This window comes from Dryobates pubescens, chromosome Z (assembly GCF_014839835.1).
Source record: "Dryobates pubescens isolate bDryPub1 chromosome Z, bDryPub1.pri, whole genome shotgun sequence".
In the NCBI taxonomy this organism is placed as follows: Eukaryota; Metazoa; Chordata; class Aves; order Piciformes; family Picidae; genus Dryobates; species Dryobates pubescens.
The window spans coordinates 106,445,703-106,466,505 of NC_071657.1; the positions used below are offsets into that span (position 1 = coordinate 106,445,703).

General features: G+C 38.9%; 1 protein-coding gene across 1 annotated transcript in view; it reads left to right on the plus strand.

Annotated features, from left to right (window-relative positions):
* Positions 1–1,094: 1,094 nt before the first annotated feature.
* The window catches only part of LRRK2 (leucine rich repeat kinase 2), a 59,604-nt gene continuing 39,895 nt past the window's right edge, over positions 1,095–20,803 (plus strand). Inside the window, exons 1-13 of the mRNA XM_054177929.1 lie at positions 1,095–1,418; positions 1,500–1,585; positions 4,959–5,065; positions 7,244–7,332; positions 8,304–8,438; positions 9,527–9,661; positions 12,143–12,274; positions 14,793–14,912; positions 15,370–15,494; positions 15,902–15,981; positions 16,725–16,831; positions 18,061–18,190; positions 19,379–19,503. Coding sequence (XP_054033904.1) covers positions 1,259–1,418; positions 1,500–1,585; positions 4,959–5,065; positions 7,244–7,332; positions 8,304–8,438; positions 9,527–9,661; positions 12,143–12,274; positions 14,793–14,912; positions 15,370–15,494; positions 15,902–15,981; positions 16,725–16,831; positions 18,061–18,190; positions 19,379–19,503 — 1,531 coding nt within the window. The 5' untranslated portion in view covers positions 1,095–1,258. The remainder of the gene's footprint in view (positions 1,419–1,499; positions 1,586–4,958; positions 5,066–7,243; positions 7,333–8,303; positions 8,439–9,526; positions 9,662–12,142; positions 12,275–14,792; positions 14,913–15,369; positions 15,495–15,901; positions 15,982–16,724; positions 16,832–18,060; positions 18,191–19,378; positions 19,504–20,803) is intronic.

Below are 20,803 nucleotides of genomic sequence, written 5' to 3' on the forward strand. Positions count from 1 at the left end.
TAAAATTCAAAGTCCTCAGAGCTACAACATGATTTGAAAAGATCTGCACAGGTTTCTGGTCCTGACACTGTTGACTGAAGGAATGAATCCATTAACACCACAGAGGCTCTGCTGGCAACTAAAAAACAGCAGATGGACAATTTATCTCAGCTTCAGCCTTTAGACTCCAGTCCTGAGTTAGACCAAGCAGGTCTCAGGGTAGAGGTCTTTTGGCAGCCTAAACCTTCTCTTGTTGCCCTTTCGCATTCATACTCTAAATGGAGCCATAGACTTTGCCCCTGTCCTAATTCTGTGATGTGAGTAGCCATGGAAGTGCCCTGGTTAGAAAGAAAGAGAAAATAAACTACTGTACAAAAGAAAGTATCTGCTGAAAAATACTGCCAAAGAAATGCCAGCCAGCCTGGGAACTAGGCCTGGAAACCAGAAACATGCTTGAAAAGTGCAGCTGGCCTTTGGGGAGTGTACCTAGAAAACACAGACATCCCAAGACACCATTGCCAAGCACAAAACCCAAGAAACTGTAACAGTAACTTATCTGAAAAAGTGGGCACAATCTGGTGAAATAGATATTGGTCTGAAAGAACAAAAAACATCAGCTATTGGCTGTTACAGGTGAAAAAAATTATGCCGCTGAACTTACTCCAGTCTGAACAACCCCAACGCTGTCAGCCTGTCCCATAGGAGAGGTGCTCCAGCCCTCCGATCGTTGCCATGGCCCTCCTCTAGACCTGCTCCATCATGTGTTGGGGATCCCACACCTGCACACAGTATTCCAGCTGAGGTCTCACCTTCTGGGCTGCAAGTGCGCATTGTTTGCTCATGTCTAGCTTTTTTCCCACCAATACCACCAAGTCCTCTTTCGCACTGTGCTTTCTATCACATCTTCCCTCAGCCTGTATTGACAGTGAGGATTGCCCTGACCCAGGACCTTGTTCAATCTAACCCGGGGCCCACTTCTCCAGCTTGTTCTGACGGGCTTTTATGCTAGAGACGTTGGCGCCCTCTAATGGTGTCCGCCCGCCCGCAGAGTCTGAGCTATCGAGGCGGTAGCGTCCCTGGAGCGGTACGTCAGGAGGGGCGTGTGGCAGCGGGAAGGGTGGCTCGAAACAGCCGCGTGACGCCGGTCAGGCGGGCGGCTGTGGCTGCGCAGCGCGGCGGCTGCGGCGGGACGAGCCCGCGTCACCCAGCCCTCGTTCGCACAGGCCGCGGTAGCGGCGGATGGGGTGAAGGGGCCGCCACGCAGGGCGGCGGGTCGGCCATGGCCAGTGCCGGCCCTGAGGAGGAGGCGGCGGCCGTGAGGGAGGAAGAAGCCCTGAAGAAGCTGGTCGTCCGGTTACAAAACGTCCAGGAGAGGAAGCGGCTGGAGACGCTGGTGCAGACCCTGAGCGACCTGCTGGAGCTGGCGGCCGGGCAGAGCGGTAAGGCGCTGGCGATCGGGCCGTTCTGCCGAGCTGCTCCTGCCGCCGGTCTAATGCGGCCTGTCTCTGTGCCCCCTACAGCTCCCCGGCTCTTCAGCGGCAAAAATGTCCATGTACCCTTGCTGCTAGTGGTGGACCTGTACCCGGGAGCGGCTTGCGTGCAGCAGGTAGGGGCGGCGCGGCGCTGGGGGGTCACAGGAGGGCGGGGGCCGGGGCCGCCTTCGCGGCTCTCCGGCGTCGCTCCTTAGGCTGAGGCGAATACCGCAGTCCTTTCCCGGAATAAAAGTTACTGCTCCGCTTGTTTGTTTAACTTCTTGTCTCTTGATCACTTCTTGATCACTTTATGAACTGCTGTCAATTTATAAAAGGGTTGTGTATCCGCTTGCATTCAAAGGAACAGGTGTTGGAGCTTTTTGCAGGTACCACTCGTTGCATCTCTACTTTAAAATAAGCAGAAGAAGACGAGGTAGAGAATACAAATTGCGCAACGTGAATACTGTATGACATAGGCTTCTAAATTACCAATAATGTTATCTAGTATGTTTTCAATGTGTCGGTACTGAATGTTGCCATGATCAAAGTTCTGAAAACCAGAACTTTGTAATATGAATTCATGCATATGTAGCCCAGTCCTTGAAAGAGACTTGTACTAGCCCCCCCCCCTTTTTTTTTTTCGAGAGGAAAGCCCTATCTTTTAGCTGAGAGTAGATTCTGTGATTTAAGCTTCTGCTTGGGTACTCCTATAAGTTAACATTGGCCCATTTAGGTTAGGTTTGGCATTTGCACAATTCAGTGTTGTCATATGAAACAGCTCCTTCCTGGCAGGAATGTATTACATTTCTGACTATGTTCACTTTAAAGGATGTTTATAAACTTAAGATGTCTCTACAAATCACTGTTGTTGTGTTGGGTTTTTTTTTCCTTTTTTTATTAAGATTGTTTGTATGGTTACAATACTTGGGCCTTTTTTTTTTTTTTTTTTGACTATTTTCAATTCAGCTAGAAGGCAAAACACAAATTACATTATAAATGCCTCTTAAATAATAGTATATTTTAAGGGTAGGAGGGGGTTTTTGTGTGTGCTTTTTGTTTGTTTGCTTGTTTTCCTAATAGAATTTAGCTGGAGGTTAAAAGCATAAAATTTACATTAAAATATGAAAATATACTTGTGTAGAGTTTAATTAGGAGTAACAGTGACTTCAGGTTTCCTTTGGAGATTAAATATTTGTGTAGAGTCTGAAGTTTTAACTTCTTATACTATTCAGTTGTGAGAAATACAGAAGGTTGAACAAGCAGTTATTTTCAGGATAGAGCATATTATGTAGATAACAGTGTATAAACCTGTGGTGGGTTGAAGTTTCCCATTCACATTAATGAAGCACAACTCAGTTGGAAGCAAATGGAAGCTTTAGACAAGGAAGTAAAAAATATTAAATATAACCACAATTAATAGTTGGTCTGAAACGGCAGCACAAAAATTTGAAGTGCCTAAGGAAGATAGTGATTGATTACTTTTTTGACAATGTTAAAAATGCTTCACTCTGATTTAATATAGAATTCAAATGGATATTTAGTCTTATCTATGCCTACACTTGCATCTGACAATGTTTCTGTTTAGAAGTTTTGGAGCTCCTTTGCATTACTACATTATAATAAAGTATGAAATTCATAGCCTGTGCAGTTGTGATACTTGCAAACATTAACCATATGTTAGTAGAGCTGTCTTCTTGCTTCATTCACTGTGACTTGTTTACAATCTTTGTTAGTACACAATCCTCACTTTATGGCAGTGGTGAAGTAATGTAGTCCTGGTTTCAGTGTGGTCTCATTACTAATGACTTTTCATTGAATAAATTGATTAATCAACCACTTTTTCTTGTGGTGGTGTAATAAAATTGACTCATGTAGGAGAATAAACACAGTAAGGGGCATATCTGAAATGAAAATTTTCATTTCCTCCCCTCCTTAACTGGTTACAAAGCATGTTGTGCTGCTGCTCCACTGGCTTGTACAGAGTAAATTTGCTTAATGGATAAATATTGCAAGTACCGGTGCAAGTTGAACTACAGGCATGAACTCTGTGAGCTTCTTTAGAAGTAGGAAAGTACTGGTCTGGAAGGTCAATAGTGCCTTAAAGTAAAATAGGTGACTTTCAGTGGTTACTCTGGCAATAATTGGAGCACACTGGAAACTCTGGAGCAAAATATGTTTATGCTCAAGTAAAGTGCAGTCGCCTGAGTTTTATTGTCTGACATAGAAGATATAACTTAATGTAATATAAATTCATTGCATGCTATGAATTAAAAGGGTCTGATTTAAAAATAGCAAGTTTCAGTGCTGCCACCAGCTGTTTCCATGTATAGGGACCTGTTGAAATGTTTAAAAGAACATTATTGTTGTGTGTTCTCTCTGTTGCCTCAGGCTGTGATTTTAATATTGTAGGATAGCCAACATGTCAGCATCCACATTTCTTATTAATGTTTGTCACAACCATCCAAATAAAAATGTTTAATGGAAATCTAAATTTTATCAGAAACAGTTTTAATACCAAAAGGAATTTTCTAAAGTCATTAAGGTAATTTTCATCTGGTTCTAGATTGTACAAGAACAGTTAGAATGACATGAAGTGAGACTTCTAAAAATAAAATATTTTCTAATCAGAATGTGGTGTTTGAATTAGTGGTCGCCTCTACAACGTCTTTGCCATGCAGATTTGAAATTTACACCTGACTGATTGTCACTGATGAACTCTGTTTTGCTTGGAATGTGGAAAATTACATAATTACGTGTCATTATCTTGGGGAAGACTGATAGGTACTAAGACTATTCTTTGCATCTATGTTTAGTCAGTTATACAGACCAGCTTAATCTTCACAAACACCCAGAGTAATTGATTTGCACTCTCATGTTGAGCCAGCCAGCTTGCTATCCAAGCAAGAGGAGATCATGGAAATTGGTTCATGATCAAGTCTGCAGACATTAATAGTAATTCTCTTAAAACATTTGGCTCTGCAAATCTATACCAAAAGAGAAACAAAACTACTGAAGATAGCATGAACATAGCCCCTGTAACCAAGTACGTGGAAGGTAAGAGCAGAATTCTTTTCAACCCCTATCATGCTGTAATCCTGTGAATTCCATTTCCAAGGGAGCTACATCACCCTTTTCATACTTGCTGAAGCTGTCATGAAAGCTATCTAGATTCAAGCCTATGCTATTCCTGTGGGTGGCCTTACTCTACCACACTTGCAATCCCATGTCTCCGCAGTCTTGTGGGCTGGAGGGTTAGAAATTTCCTTTTATGTTCTTTGGAAGTAGTCATTTACATTTCTGTTGGATTCAAAATAATTAGCATATCTGTTTTACCTCCATCTTTTAACATTTATGTTATTTGTTTTGCCTTGTGTTACTTTTCCCTTGTTAATTTAACTAGATAACTTTACAAAACATCTTTCTTCCAAAAGCCAAGAATGTTAGAAGACACCATGAAAGTTCCTAACAGAATGTGTATTCTGAAATAGCTGTGTTTTCATTTTACAGATGGGTTGGTCACTTCTTTGTAAATTAATAGAAATTTGTCCAAATACTCTACAGAACATAGCTCCCAAGGATGTTGGGAAGGACTGGGAAGTACTGGGTGTTCACCAGTAAGTATTTGGTGTACAATGAGTCTTCTGGAATGCTGGTTATCATGGCAGTGTCTGTGTGCAATGAAATACATTTATATAAATTTATTACATCAGCTTCTAAATGATTGAATGATTTTGTGGGTTTCTTTGGCCTTCAGAATGGGATACTCACAAGCAGGGATCTTATCTGTGTCTAAATGCCTGATGGTGAAAGTAAAGGAGGCTTTTCTCAGCGGTGCCCAGTGACAGGATGAGAAGCAATGGCCACAAATAAATAGGAAATTCCACTTAAACATTTTTTTTTAAAACCAAGCAAAACAAAAGAAATAAACCCATTTGTTGTGAGGTTGATCAAACAGTAGAACAAGTTGCCTAGAGAGGTTGTGAAGTCTCAAGCCTTAGAGATACTCAGAACCTGACTGGATAATGTCCCTGAGTACTCAGCTGTAGTTGACCCTGCTTTGAGCAGAGGAGTAGAAATAGGAAACATCCAGCAGTCCCTGCAAATCTAAGTGATGCTGGGATTCTGTGATTATCAATGTCTTCTAGTTTAATAAACAGATACATTATTACCTGAATGGCTGTGTGTGTGTGTTCTTTACAGATACGGTATCCATAAGCATGAAGTAGGGCAAATTGAGAGTAAGGATATTTGTCACACCTAATCTTAGTTGTTGGTTGTAATTAACTGATCACCTCAGCTACTGTGAGGTCAACAGACACAGTTACCTTCAAACAGGATGGTTCATTCCATTACCCTGGAGCAAACTGGTTTGGACTTGCTTGTCTCCATTCAGTAACTGTTGAGGGAGCCTAACCAACTGTTTTTTGGATGGCTGTGGTTAGATAGGGTGAAAAGCCACATAGGTTAGCTATAATACAAATAGGGGGAAAGGGCTTGGTTTGGTGTTCTCTCACTTGGATAGATTGCCTCATTTAGGGCTGATAATGACAACTAGAAGCTGCAGCCTTGTAACTTGGCTGGTGAATCTGCCTCTACTTCTATTGATCTCACTGTCCCCTTCCTTAGGCTGCTATTGTGAGATCATTTGCATGAAGATGCAGTGTGGTTTTGGGAGGGCTTATTTGTTTTACAATGGTTAGATCAGCAAGAGAATAAACTTCCTTGAAACAAGCATTGGCAGTTTTTGTTAAGAATTGAAAGTGATTTTGATTGCTTTTCATGAGTAAGGAATAACTGAGCTGAAGCTGTAAAGCTAGTAACAATTTCTTGGGCAACTTGGGGACTTGTGAACTGACTGAGACTTATTCTGAGAGCTATTCATTCTTGGGACCCAGAAAAATTACTCTTTTGGGCTGGTCTTTCCCATAGCCTTTTCAGAGCCCATGCAGTGTGAGCAGTTGAGCAAAGCATCCTTTTCAAATTTAAACTTCATTAAAGATCTGTTGATAACATTGCTGTACACAATTCCTTCTCACTGACAGATTTTTAGCCAACTCTGTATCCTGAGCTGGCATGTTGACAGGATAGTGTCCAGTTTGATACGTGCACTGGATTTTCCAGACTATGTAGCGTTATTTGTCTCTCTCTGTTTAAATATTCAACTTCAGTTGCCTCTGATGCAGCATTTCAGAGGTTAATATTCCTAATTCTCAAGTTGGGCCACCCAAAAAGTAAGGAATATACAACTGACAGTCTACTAAATGTTTCTTTTTAGTGATTTGTCCAGCATCATGGAAGTGCCCTATGGTGGAAGCTTAAGACTTCTTCAAGATGCTGGTCAAGTTCTCTGACTGGGAAACTGCTGCTTCTCTTCCAGCAGTCCCTTGATTGTTCACCATAGCTTAATTCTGGCAACAAACACAAAGGAACATACTGTCCACAGCCTGCTGCACTATACAGCCCTGCTTTCTTTAGAGTAACTGCCATCCTAAGTGTGACTTGTCCCTTGTAGAGTTACTATTATATTAGTTAATGAAAAATTAAAGTAAAATTGAAAACTTGCACATCATTATTTTAACAAAGTATGAAAATTATTAGAAGGACAGCATTACTTCATTACTAACTTAAAACCATAAACTGAATTTTCTTTTAAAAAACCAGGAAATTTAAAAGTTTTTTTCTAACTTATGTATTTTTGTTTTTAAGGTTAATGTTTGATTATCAGTGTTGTGTATGTTAATATTTCTTTAGCCTTAACTTTCCTCCCCCTTTTTTCTGGTTTTAATTTTTAGGCAAATTCTTAAAATGCTTACAGTCCACAAAGGAAATATAAATCTCTCAGTAATAGGACTAAAAGCATTAAATCTTCTCCTCATGTCAGGTACTGTATGTTTTATGTTCCTACTTTGTCCAAGCTTTTAAAACACAGAGCTGTAGTGTAAAGCGTCGGGCCTCATTTTTCTCACTTTTATTATATAAAGTCTCTTGTTATTTGTACTTGTATATATTTGTATAGAAAATAATAAGAGCTGTGATCTGAATGCTTTTTACTCAGGTAGGAAGGAGTCTCCAAATTGCAAAGCTGTTGAAGAGCATGCTCAACTAATCTTGTAAACTTGTTATTAGCATAGACACACATACTTGCTGTAGAATAATTAAGTAAAATGAGTAAAAGTTGGGTTTTTTCCCACACCAGTCTAAATGTGGTGACATTCTGATTTACTTCCTTCAGTACTGGTTACTTATTACTTCTGAAAACAGTAAATCATCTCTGGCTTTTCTGTTATTCTGCTCTGCAAAGACCTGATCTTAACAGGTACTGAAATTATTCAGTTTCAGGCTAAACAAATGCCTGAGACAGTGAAAATACAGTTTCCTGATAGAGATGGTCTGATTCATGGCTCACTGTAGCTAACAGGTACACTTCAAATCCCCTCTTGCTTCTGTCAGGTAGTGTAGTCCTGTCCCCTTGCTTCTACCAAACTTACTTCTTTGTTCATCTTTTTAGCTTGCTGTGACTGTGAAAAGGAATTTTGGGTGTGTTCATTTTCTGACAGTTTAGTAAGTTGAACTGGCATTGAGGGATCAATTAGGCAAAGCAGTGTTTGGTGGAAACAAGAATGGAGAGGGGAAGCTCTTTTTGGCAGTAATGTTTCTGGATATCTTTGTTTTAGTTAAAAAATAATTACCTAAAGAGATAATGTCCTCTTGTGCTATACAGAAACCTGAATTTGGGGGATCACAGTAAATTTTAAGGGCAATACCAATGAATTTTGGGTTTTAATGGTTAAAGATAGTGCTCCAATAAAAATGTTGAGGACTATTCAGTGCAACATCTCTTTTCCTATTCAGATATTATTGCTTTCCTACTCTTGGAAGAAGAAGTGGATGTTTTTTCCTTGGTATTTAATGCCATGCACACCTTCCCTACAAATGAAGAGATCCAGCAACATGGATGTAAAGCATTACACAAACTTTTTGAGAAAGGTATTTATATTTTGTAGTTTATTAGGTTAGGAAAATGTATAGAAAAATGTATAGATTGGGAGGGGGCCAGATAAGGGAACTGATCCAGGTTGAGAAAGAACAACATATTTTAAATTTTGTAAGCAGAATAATTTTCCAAATCTAGTCCATTGCACAGCTATGCATTCCTTTCAGCACAAATGACAGGAAAGAAGGATGGAAAAGTGTTAAACTGTTATCGCAGTGAAGTATCGCAGTATGGAAGGAACTCCATTATCAACAGGAAGTTGAGAAGTGGAATAAAATCATGCAGCATGCAAAGTGCATTCAATAAAATTATTTTTACTGTATGCTTAGCCTTTCCTTCACTGGTCTACTGTCTCAGTGAGAAATACTTGAAGTTCATTGAAGGCCTTGAGCACAAGCCCTATGAGGAGAGGCTGAGGGAGCTGGGATTGTTTAGCCTGGAGAAGAGGAGGCTCAGGGGTGACCTCATTGCTGTCTACAACTACCTGAAAGGTGGTTGTAGACAGGAAGGGGTTGGTCTCTTCTCCCAGGCAACCAGCACCAGAACAAGAGGACACCGTCTCAAGCTGTGCCAGGGGAAGTTTAGACTTGAGGTGAGGAGAAAGTTCTTCACTGAGCGAGTCATTTGTCATTGGAATGGGCTGCCCAGGGAGGTGGTGGAGTCACCGTCCATGGAGGTGTTCAAGAGGGGATTGGACATGGCACTTGGTGCCATGGTCTAGTCATGAGGTCTGTGGTGACAGGTTGGACTCGATGATCTTTGAGGTCTCTTTCAACCTCAGTGATACTGTGATATTATGTGAAAAAGACTGAAAGACCTTTTTTTTTTTTTTTTTTTTTTAATGTAGGATCACAGGGAAGCATTTCAAAGTTAGAGCTCAGTTACATCAAGTCTAGGCTAGAAAATGATCTTCATAAAATAGGTCCATTTATATTGAAGGAGTCGTAACTGTGGAAGTCAATGTGTATGGAGAGTGCCTTCTGTGAAATGTGAAGAAGCTTGATGAAAACAATTGTGTTTTCTGATGTTGTACCAGGATACGAATTCTTTCGTCAAAACAGACTATCTCTTTTCAATTTAGTTCCAGAAGAGCAGCTGACTGAATTTGTTGAAAGCAAAGATCATATGATCATACTGCAAGTATTTAAAGAGTTTCCAGAGAAAGAAGAGGTGATTCTTCCTGCTCTTTATTCATTACATTCCTTGGCTGGTCCACGTAAGTTCGTTATACGTATTGGAAGTTGTTTTCAGTTCCTCCTCTCCCATAGCATCCATCACGATTCTCACTTCAGTTTGTGGTTATCTTTCAGTAGCTGGAAAAAAATCTGAACTGGTTGGGAGTTGCCAGACAACTCATTTTCCTGTTTTCTTTGGGAAATACTGTTTTGTCATTTTCATAATCAGCTGTTCTTACAAAGCTGAAAACTTACAAAGAACAGAAAGAGACTTCTGTCTGCTTGAAGTGATATCAGAGATGCTCATCAGGGTTGTAGAGGCTGAAGTCTGTTTTTTAATGCTTGAAAGTATGGCAGCAATTTCATCTTGTTATCACAGTTGTGATTGCTTCCCATTGGTAGTCACAATTTTGGCAAACACAGAGCTGAGTCCTGCTTTCCATGTCTTCCATGAGTACATAATGTTGTACTCCAGCAGGCGTTGTCCCTCATAAAGCCTGGCTCATACAACCTGTCTGACTATAGGAACTGTGCTAGCCCCATGTATGCCACAGAGCAAGAACTAGTCTGGAGTGTCCCATGTTTTAAGACTCCATTTAGTTTCTGTTTCTCAGAGTTCTTGCTATTCAGTGTTCTGTTAAAAGAAATAATTTAGCCCAGGTGTCATGCCTTTTTCTAAGGAAGAGGATGCCAAACACTAAGTGCTTTTTGAAATAGTAAGTACTTGTACAAAACATACCAAGAGAAGGGCATGATGAAGACCTTCTCTAAAGTAGGTATTTAATACTGATTTCTGAGGGTGCCATGGTACATACCAGAAAGTGGAAAAAATTGTTCACTGTAATTTCTCAGTCTAACTTATACGGTAGTAAAATGTTTGTCATGTCATCCCCTGAAGTTCAAGCCTTTATTCTAAAGTTACATCAAGGATTTGTACCTTACTATGCCTTCTTTCACTAATACATAGGTGGATTTTGCTCCAGTTCATACGTCATGAGAAATTGAAGGATAAGAGTTTATTCCAGTGTGGTACAAGAACTCTCAAATTTCAGTAGTTTCGATGGAATGAGAAAATGCTTTGCTGACAACTCTCCTCCAAAGTCCATAGTGTAAAATGTAAGCCATCTAATGGCAGTCATAGGCAGCCATCCAGGCTTCTCTTCTGTTTCATGGGGAGAAATGGATACCTTGAGAGGAAATTTACCTAACCCTAAGAGGTGAATCACCACAGGGATAACTTCAGCAGTTGTTTTGAGAACCTAAATGACCAAGGTTTGGTAGCTCAGATTAAATGAGACCCATTCTACCTCCTTTTCTCTACCTTTTCTGGCAAAATGGTGGGTCCCTGCAAATGTACCATTGCTTAGTTCTTGCAAGATTTAAGTGTGCAGTTAATTATGCTCTCTCTGTATTAATGGTTGGCACCTGTTTATAATTGGCACCTGTGAAATGATGACCTGCTGTGAAGTTGAGCAATATTGTTTTGTGGAACATACCTTTAAAAAGGTGTTTTCAGTTGAGAATGACATGAGTAAACTTTACAGAGTATCATTATTTAATATCCAGAGATATATTATTTTTAAGATTTCCTGCTGCTTTTAAACCACTAATTATCTTTAATGTTACAGTTGTGAATATTCATTTTACATTGTTTACAGGAAAGCCAAGCTGTTGAAAGAATTATTAAGAAAGTTTGTAGACCTCAGCAGAGCAATGCTAACTCCTTTGGAGTCCGTAACAGGACTCCGTTTCATTCATTGGGGCCAGGATTTTGTCTAAGATTTTCTGGGTTCATATTCTGACTCATACCATGGATAGACATACAAGGAAATTTTCATATACTGTGTTTTAAATAACATGAAACTGTTGTGCCTTAACTTACTAGATGTGGGATCTCTCAGTCCTGAGTAGGAATGGATGAGTTCTGTCTTTTTGCAGGCTTCTGTGAATGTTGTATTGGTTTTTGTATTTGGCCTGTGTATTAAGCAATACACACATGGTGAGAGTGGCCAAGCACTAGCACAGGTTGCTAAGGTGGACTGTGAAATCTCCATCCTTGTAGATACTCAGAAGCCAACTGGTTGTGGTCCTATACAGCCTGCTATTGGTGGGCCTGCTGCTTAAGCAGTGGAGTTGGACAAGATGACTTCCAGAGATCCCTTCCAACCTCAGCCCCTTGTGATTCTGTGAAATACAGAATATGCAATGACTTTCAAAATATTGCAGGAACATTAGATGAACATTTCTCTACCCTCAGCACACAATAGGTGTACAGTAGAACTAATTTAAGAATAACTTGGTAATTTGTGCCCTAGAAAAGAAGGAAAACTTAGAAGATATTAATGACTACTAACAATTTCTATGGCAATACCAAACAAACAAACAAAAAGAAGTTGCAAGGCAAAAACTGAAACATAGACCCAGTTTTATAAATAAATCCACTTAAATAAAGTCTGAATTAGAAGCCAGGAACATTGTGGGTTTTTTTTCTCTTGGGGAGTAATTTTTGCTTCTTTCTTTAGCCAGCAATGTGGAAGTGCTTATGTCTGGAAATGTTCGCTGCTACAATGTTATAGTGGAAATGATGAAAAGTTTCCCTAACAGTGAAACAGTTCAGGAAGTCAGTTGCTGTTTGTTGCATAAGCTTACATTGGGTAAGTTCACAAAGTTATTTATGGTCAGCTTACTCTGACTGTTTAAGAGTTGGAATTAACTCATAGCAAGTGTTACAGGAAAGAGATGAACTACTATTTCGGTTAATCCTCAGGGTGGTGTCTAGCTCCAGGTCTCTAATGATATAAACATACTGAGGTAACCCTGGCCACTGTCAATATAGTATCCTTTTGTGTTAAACTTCAGTAACAATGACAGAAGCTGCCATCAAGACTAAAGTAGGGAGAAGAAAAGTGAAACAGAAGAGTGGGAGAAGCACCAGATGAGAATGGGAGATCAGTATGTATAGTTACTATATAAAGGAAGAAAATTCCTACTATTTCTTGCTTGAATTGCCACAAACAAATGATGCTACAGAATTACCTGGGAGATGTTCTCCAAAACTGTCTTTCCTCCCTGCAATTCTCAGAGACCTTTGCTTCATTTCTGCCATCAGCTATGGTGTCTGTTTTGGGACCCGCTATCCTGCAAGAGTGAAAGAACCACTGGTACCTGCTCTTCCCTTGACTTTGGGCTGAAGTGCTTTTATTTTCTGGACTTGTATCAGCTAGTGTCACATCAAGATAAATGGCAATGTCAAAAAGGGGGCAACTCCATACCCTCTCTTGACACTATGATAAGCTCATCTGAAAAATTGCCATGTACTGCGTAATAGAAATTCAAATTAAAATAACTGTGTTTTCCCTCCTGTTGCATACAAAAAGTCTGTGAGTAGCTGCCTGAGCAGTCACCGTTCCATGGCAGATTCTTTTCATCAATGACTCAGCTAAAGTGTCTCTTGACTTGGACTCCCTGATTCTTGCAGATGGTGGCCTGAAGATGCTAGTACCAGTGCATGACTCCCCTTAATCAAGTCAGTCCCATCCTTTCACCATCGATTTCTGCTTCTTCGTGCAACCCAGAGCAATTTTCAGTTCCCCTTCAGAAAGCTGAGGTATATTTGCAGGTTTTGGGCAAGAGGTGACATTAACTTTGGTTTCCCCTGCAAGGCTAACTGAAAATAGGCAGGGAAACCAAGCACTTGTGGGGACACAGGAACTCTGACATGCCTTGATCTTGCCCTAAGCACGACCAGCTATCTTGCAGTCAAGTATTTGAGGTGTGTATGCTGAGCAAGAGGTAATAGTGGCAGTAAAGCAGCCACAAGATGTGCTGCTTCTTTCAGCAAAATAGATGCCCTTCATCTTAATAAGGAGCCACTTCAGGGGAGCTGTGAGAAGAGAAATCCCCAGGACTTACCCAGTTAGTGCTCTTGGAAATAGTCTGGAAGGTTGCCATATAGTCAACGTGGCTTCCCAAATTATTCTGATGGACACTTGTCCTAAAGCCATGTTAAATAGCAGTGGACTGTAAAGTCAGTATTTACTAACTTCCAAAACCACTGTCATGTGTTTTTGCTAATCTGATAATAACAATAGTATTTGATTGTCATCTGAGTTTTAACTGACTGATAACCTATTTGGCCAGCCACAAGTCCAACAAAATTACCCCTCACAGCCTAACATTATTAATTTTGTGAGGTAAGTAGTGTATTTGCACAAACATATCGTTTCCATCAAAGTACAGCAAGAAGCAACAATGCTGATACAGTGTGACCACACTACTACGTGGTAAGAAGAAAAATACTGTTTCTAGTTGGACTTGTAATAGGTGATAAGACCAGGGTTTTAGAAGAATGATGACTCTGGAAAGGACTTGCCTTGAAGTGTGTTCTTAAACATTCTGTTTACTTGGCCTAGTTGAAATGAATCATAAAATACTGGGAGAGGTACATACTTGGTGATTGTATGTAGTCAGCACCTATAGGACTCAGAACCAGCTTTTCTTCTGCTCATAATTGTATTTTTGATGCTTCTTAAACCCTTGCCTCATCTGAAAGGTTTGAGAAATACTGATACAGGTCTTTCACTATGACTCACTGTATTATTTTATGCATGATACTTGCTTTTACAGCAAGCAGGAAAGTTCTCTTCATTTGCTTTCTTTTTGCACAATTCTCTATATTCAACCTATAATATAGAATAAAGTATAGCTTATCATAAAATTTATGTTTTAAAGATATTGTTCACCAAAGGTAATTCTACTATTTTAGGATGTACATACTCAATATATGTAACAATGACCTTGATTTCTTTAATGGGAGGGTCAAAAACCAGAGAGCAAACCAGGGTTAAACCACTTGGATTGACAGGATAAATTAAATTGTTGCAGGAATTCAAAACCAGGACTGTGTTTGCTTCCTGGCAGGAAGTCTGCAAGTCAGACTCTGACAGTATGTTTCTTACTCTGAAGACAGTGTGCAAAAAAAACAAATTACAAAGAACCTGGATCCCAAGTGCTTTCCATCTTTGACCCCTCCTTTCCACAAATAAAACATTGTTGTGTCAAGTCCTGTAATAAGAAATCCGACGTTTACTACAAAGTGCTGAGAAATTTGTGAAATGCATGTAAAACTCTAGATACATGTTTGTATTCACTTAATATCTTATGTATTTTCAGGAAACTTTTTCAATATCCTTGTATTACATAAGGTTCCAGAAGTTATTGTGAAGGCTGTTAAAACCTATTCTGAAAATGCAAAGTTACAAGCTGCAGGTCTCAGTTGTTTAGCTCTTCTAAGTGAGTACCTCTCTTCCTAAATAGATAAATAAGTTGCTTCATTTATCTGTCCACTTGTTAATTTCCTGTAAGCATTTTCAGCCTCATTTCTTTAACATGAAAGCTTTGGTAAGGACAGATTTGACAGAGCAAGATTTCCTACATGCTTACAGTTTGTTGTTTTACTATGACATGGCTGTGTTTATATCGCAGTGTTCAGAGCTGGTAAGTTATGTTGGCAGCATTGACTGACCTGTAACTGTGTACCTAATTTACTGCACTATAATTGTTTGAAACCTTAAAGGCATTTTTCAAACCTGTCATAGAGTTTATGTCAAAAAACTTCTTCGTTCCCAGAAAAGTATAATCCTCCCACTGATTTTTGCACATAGGCAGCGTGCACCTCCTCCATGACTACAGGGACATTAATGTTTTGTTTTCAAAACAGGAATTTATTGTAAATATTTTCTATTTCAAGCTGAAACAATATTCTTAAACCGAGACTTAGAGGAAAGAAAAGAGGAGGAGGAGGAGGAAAAGTTATGCTGGTTGGAACCATGTTACAGAGCATTAGAACTGCACCGAAAAAACACAGATGTGCTGGTGAGAATTTCTGTATGATGTGGGTATGGGAAGACTGCATTTTGCATTAAGTAAAATATTTAACAACATCACTTTGTCCCATACATCGTCGAGCAAACAAGGCCTTTAGGACTGGATTAGATTTAGAAAAAGCCTTACCTTTTTTTCCTTTTCTGTTTTTGTTCAGCTGATTTCTGTTACTCCTTTGGATCAGATGTAGGTAGTTAAGATGAGATTTGTTACTTAGAGCCTTTGGCTGGCAGTAATTTCATGTAGCTCCACTGTATACTTTTTTGTTTCTTCAGAAATAGCCTTGTACCTTTCCCATGAACTGAAAAATAGTCAAAATACTTTTTTTTTCCATGTATTTTTAATATTTTATGGGCATATTTTCTTAATTCTTTTGTCTCCTCCTATTTTGTATTTAGGAGGCTGCATGCTGGTCTTTGAAAAATCTGTTTCTGTATCAGCACAACCTTCATGAGAAGATTGGAGATGGAGATAATCAGTCAGTATTAATATCTTGTATTTTTGGAAAATAAAAAAGAAATCCTACTGTTGTGCTATTTGGGGTCTCATGTTTCAATTATTTCTGTCTTTCTTTCTTGTTTTTTAATATATGATGAAATGCATGCTGGCTAACAAGAGTTGAGAAAGCACACTTTCCAACAAAGAAGCTAACCTTGACTCAGGCAAAATCACTGGTGTTTACTAATAAAGGGTCAGATGCAGTCTAATAGAGCTGATTTTTACAGTTCACAAGGAATTTCTTCTCTGATTGCAACAAGTATAGAGAGGATTAAGGGAAAGTCTAGTATGTAAGCAGCCTGGAAACATGTTCATTTTTCCACAGATGAGATGTAAGGGCATAGTAGAGGGGGTGCTGCCTCATCAGGGAGAATCGTGTGTGGATGACACCCAGGCTTCCATTTTACTTAAACTGTTCCTCAGAGTGGGCTTTAAATTTTAATCATTCAAATTTTAGTAAGCCTGTTTTGTACACCTAGACCTGAAGTCACTTGGAAAGCATGGTTCCAAGTGAATTCAATGAGATTCAGAGTAGGCTAATATGCATAGGTTGCAAAGGAATTTTTGTCAGCTGCTGCTCTGGAATCATATTACAAGAGCAAGGCATAGTCATCTGAAAATGCAATTGTGTCACTTCCTGCCTTTCTACAAAACTGCATTACAGTTATAAAGTAACTTCTGTAATATGGTCAATGTGCAGTGATTTGTTTCTCTCTCTGAAAGGTTCCCAATAGACAGAGCAGTGATGCTTTCCATGCTGATGCACTCCTCTTCAAAAGAAGTGTTTCAGGCAGCTGCTAGTACCTTGGCAATTTTGACACAACAAAATGGTAAGGGAATTTCACTATTTTCACTTTCTAACTCAACAGAAAGCTATTGCTGTAGTGTTAAAGTATATTCAGTGTGCTGCTGTATAAATACAATATTACTTATGTGAAGAGCTCTTGGCCAGTTTGTGTTGCAGCTGTGGGTTGGGTTTTTTTTTAATCAGGAGACGTGAAAAGAGTGTGTTCTTTTTGTATGCTTGTTTAAATATTTATCATATGTTTGAATTTCATCAAGAACAGCATTTGTTGAAGAAATCACGTGAGTAAGGATTGCAGCCAAACAAATGCCACTTTCTTGCTTAACACAGGATTTGCAGCCTTCAGTGAATCAAATCATGTGTAGAAAGTTAAACATGTGCATACCAGTTTTCCAGATTGCTGCATTGTGTCCCATCGTGCATTGCAGATTCTAATTGTGTACCTAACATTTTTCAGTTTGCAGACCCCTCACAATTTTTCAATGGAGATATGGATCCTTGGTTTGAGTATTCAAACCTACTGACTGTTGGCCTGCTTTTATTAGATACCTTTCCCAGAACCCTTTGAAATGGTTATGGACCTCAAGTGGTTTGTAGTTGTTTGTTTGCACATTGAAACCCACTGGCTAGGTAGCAGGAAAAAGACTCGCAGTTAATTACCGTTCTTTAGGTGAAAAAACATTGCTTTATCACTCGGTTACTGAGCCATCCAAGTAAGGAAAGCTGACCCATGGAAAGGTCTTAGAGTTATTTTTATATAGCTATATCAATAAATAGATCCCATAAATGTATTCATACTGTTAACATGTATTATACTATGTACTTTCATAAAATTGTTGCTGACAACGGGGCTTCTGATTTCCTTTGGAAATTTAAAGCAACATGGTTTATTCTTTTTTTTTTTTCCTCTAAGTGAATGTGCTTACACCAGAAATGATAGCCATGAGGAAGTGTAGGAAAACCTTCTGACACAAGGCAATATTGCTTGAATTAACTATTTGAAGTGGATGTACTCTGCTGGTGGTGACAAGTGTTCATGGTAGTTACCATGATAACATAGAATATTTTTTATAGTGTTCTGAGCTGTATTGGTTACTGTTACAGCTACAACATGGTTTTGGCTATTCAAAGAAAAAAATAAATTAACAAAGAAAATAGTGAATAAATAAAATTCTCTTTTTTTCAAGCCTTATTGAGAAATACGCATAAACAAAGAGATTAACGTACAGGATGCTTGCTGTTTTGTGTTTGTAGTAAATATTAGGAAGACACTTCTGGCTAAAGGCATACACATGAATGTTTTGGATATAATGAGGAAACATCCACATTCTCCTGAAGTGGCTGAAGGTGCCTGCAGAGTTTTGAATCATGTTTTCAAGGGAAGGTAATATACTTAGAACATATGTGGCCACTTCCAAAGTGAAGGTTTGTGAGATTCAGTACTGTAAGTGAATTACACTTAAATTACTGACTTTTTCACTGGTATTAAAACTGCCCACAGGCTGACAGTCCTGTTCAAGACCCTGAATTTTGTAAGCCCTGTAGTCAAATGCCCAGGTGGAGCTCCATGTTCTTCTCTTTGTGATTCTTGAGCCGCAAGGTTTGAAGAAACTATCTCTAGGTAGTGTCTCCTCCTGTTAGTCACACTGATTTCCATTGAAACCTTAGAAATTCCCCACAGCATTAACTTTGTGAAAATAACATCGTGTCAATATTACTTTTGTGTTGGCTTTTGCAAATGTTCTGGAAGGACATGAGTGAACAATGAAATTTGTGATGCATAAACACTGATGGGAACATGATTCCAAGTGTCTTGCCAAGTTTTTCCACTGTTCCCTGAAACCTTTATGTATATATGCTAAGCTCTCTATGTAAAAATAACAGACTAAAGATACAGTAATGGAACTTCTTATCACAGTACATTAGAGGTGGAAGGGACCTCAAGACATCATCAGGTCCAACCCCCCTACCAAAGTAGGATCACTTGGGGTAGTCTGCACAGGAATGCATCTAGGTGGGTTTTTAAAGTCTCCAGAGGAGACTCCACAACCTCTCTGGGCAGCCTGTTCCAGTGCTCTGTCACCCTCACTGTGACAGCGAAACTGTAAAGAAGTTTCGCTTCATGCTGAGGTGAAATCTTCTATGTTCAAGTTTTAACCCACTGTTTCTTGTCTTATTACTGTCCATCACCCAGAAGAGCTTGGTCCCCTCCACTTGACACCCACCCCTCAGATATTTACAAACACTGATCAGATCCCCTCTCAGTCTATGAATAATTTCATTTTATAGTGAAGAACATCTCAAAACTTCCATATACATATTGGCAGGAATACAAAGTACTATAAAATGATAGAATAAAATAACTTCTAATGTTAAGTAGTGGCCTTTGGCCATGGGATAGCATGAAAATAATATATTTACTGTGATGAAGAAAAATGCCATAGTTTCATTTCTATTTCATAGCTCAAACCAGATTTAGGGCGTCCTAAAGGGTTATCACACAGTGTTAGTTAAGGCAGGAAAAATGAAAATTTGGTAATGCATTCTTTTATTTTCTAAACAATATTTTCAGTTTCCCTCATCTGGATGTAATGACAGTAGCCATATCAGAAGTTGTAAAAGCCATGAAGAAACATGAAAAATCACTCTCTGTACAATTGGAAGCACTTCGAGTCCTTTTACACTTTATGATGCCTGGTGAGTCATCCAACAATATAATCAGTGCAGCATTATACACTAAATCAGAGAACAGAATTAGATAGCTGGGATTTAGTATTTCTTATCTAATGAGACAGCCTTTAATGGAACTTCAAAAAAATTTATTTGAGTTCTGTACATAGCAGAGAATAACTTTAAGTCTTTAAGAACAGACACAATGGAGGAAAACTTTGAGGCATTGAAGGTAACAAAACCATATTCTCACTGCTGCTTTCCCCTTGATTTCATCAGCTTAAAAACTCCTTTAAAAAAATAAACAAAACCTCTTTAAAGACAATCCATGGTGGGAAAAATATGTTCTTTGTTACTTCTATATCAGCAATGGAATTTGGGTAAAGTTTTAACATTTCTTACCAGTTTACTGCTGTATATCCTGTTTATTTTCTCTAATGTTAAGTGTGAGAGTATAGACATGGGTTACTAATATTTTTTTCTTCAGAACATCTTTTTGCAAGTATCTCAACAGTTTTAGTTGAACGTTTATAAAACCAGTAAGTCTGAAACTAGTAACTTAGCTAATGTACAGACTAATTTCAGGTTTTCAGTTTCCTTCTATTCTTTGACTTATAATCCTAATGCTTTCCTTTTTTTCAATAAACAGGAGTATTGAAGCTTGATACACATAATCCAGCATGTAGACAAGGCACTTTTCCCCCCCTAGTAACCTAGAAATGAGGCCCTTCAAAAGTGTAATCAAACAGAGTGCCAGCTGGATCTTGGAACTTGCAGGTTAATTAGGGAATAAAAAGTAATTCATGGGGAAGTTAGTAATTGGAACAAATATGAATGCTGAAGTGACCTTTAAAGGATTTCTGGGAACTTGTTGTAGTGCCACTTGAATGCAAGTGCCAGTAAAGACAAGAAAGGTAAATCTGAAAGACCTTTCTCTATTCTTTTATTTGTGCTTATCTTCCACTTAAGGAGATCTGTGGGTGAAATTTAGCTTATGATACGCTGCCAAGTGAGAAGGGACAACTAATTTGTAGTTTCTTTGTAATGTCTCCTTTCCAGAAGGAAGAGGCTTTCTGAAGTAGGTATCAGGAACACCAAGCTCACAAAAGTAATACATTGCAATATACCTTAAGCAAAATTCTTGGGCACGATTTTGTATTTTCACATTAAGCAGTGAGCAAACATATGGTGAAATCGTAATTTTAAACACAATGTACTTGGACTACAATGTGCATCTGGAGGGAATCCAGTTTCTAGCTACAGCATTCTGAAAATGTCACAAGATTTGAAATATCTGAGTCACTTGTGTGTTCAATTTGATTGTTAT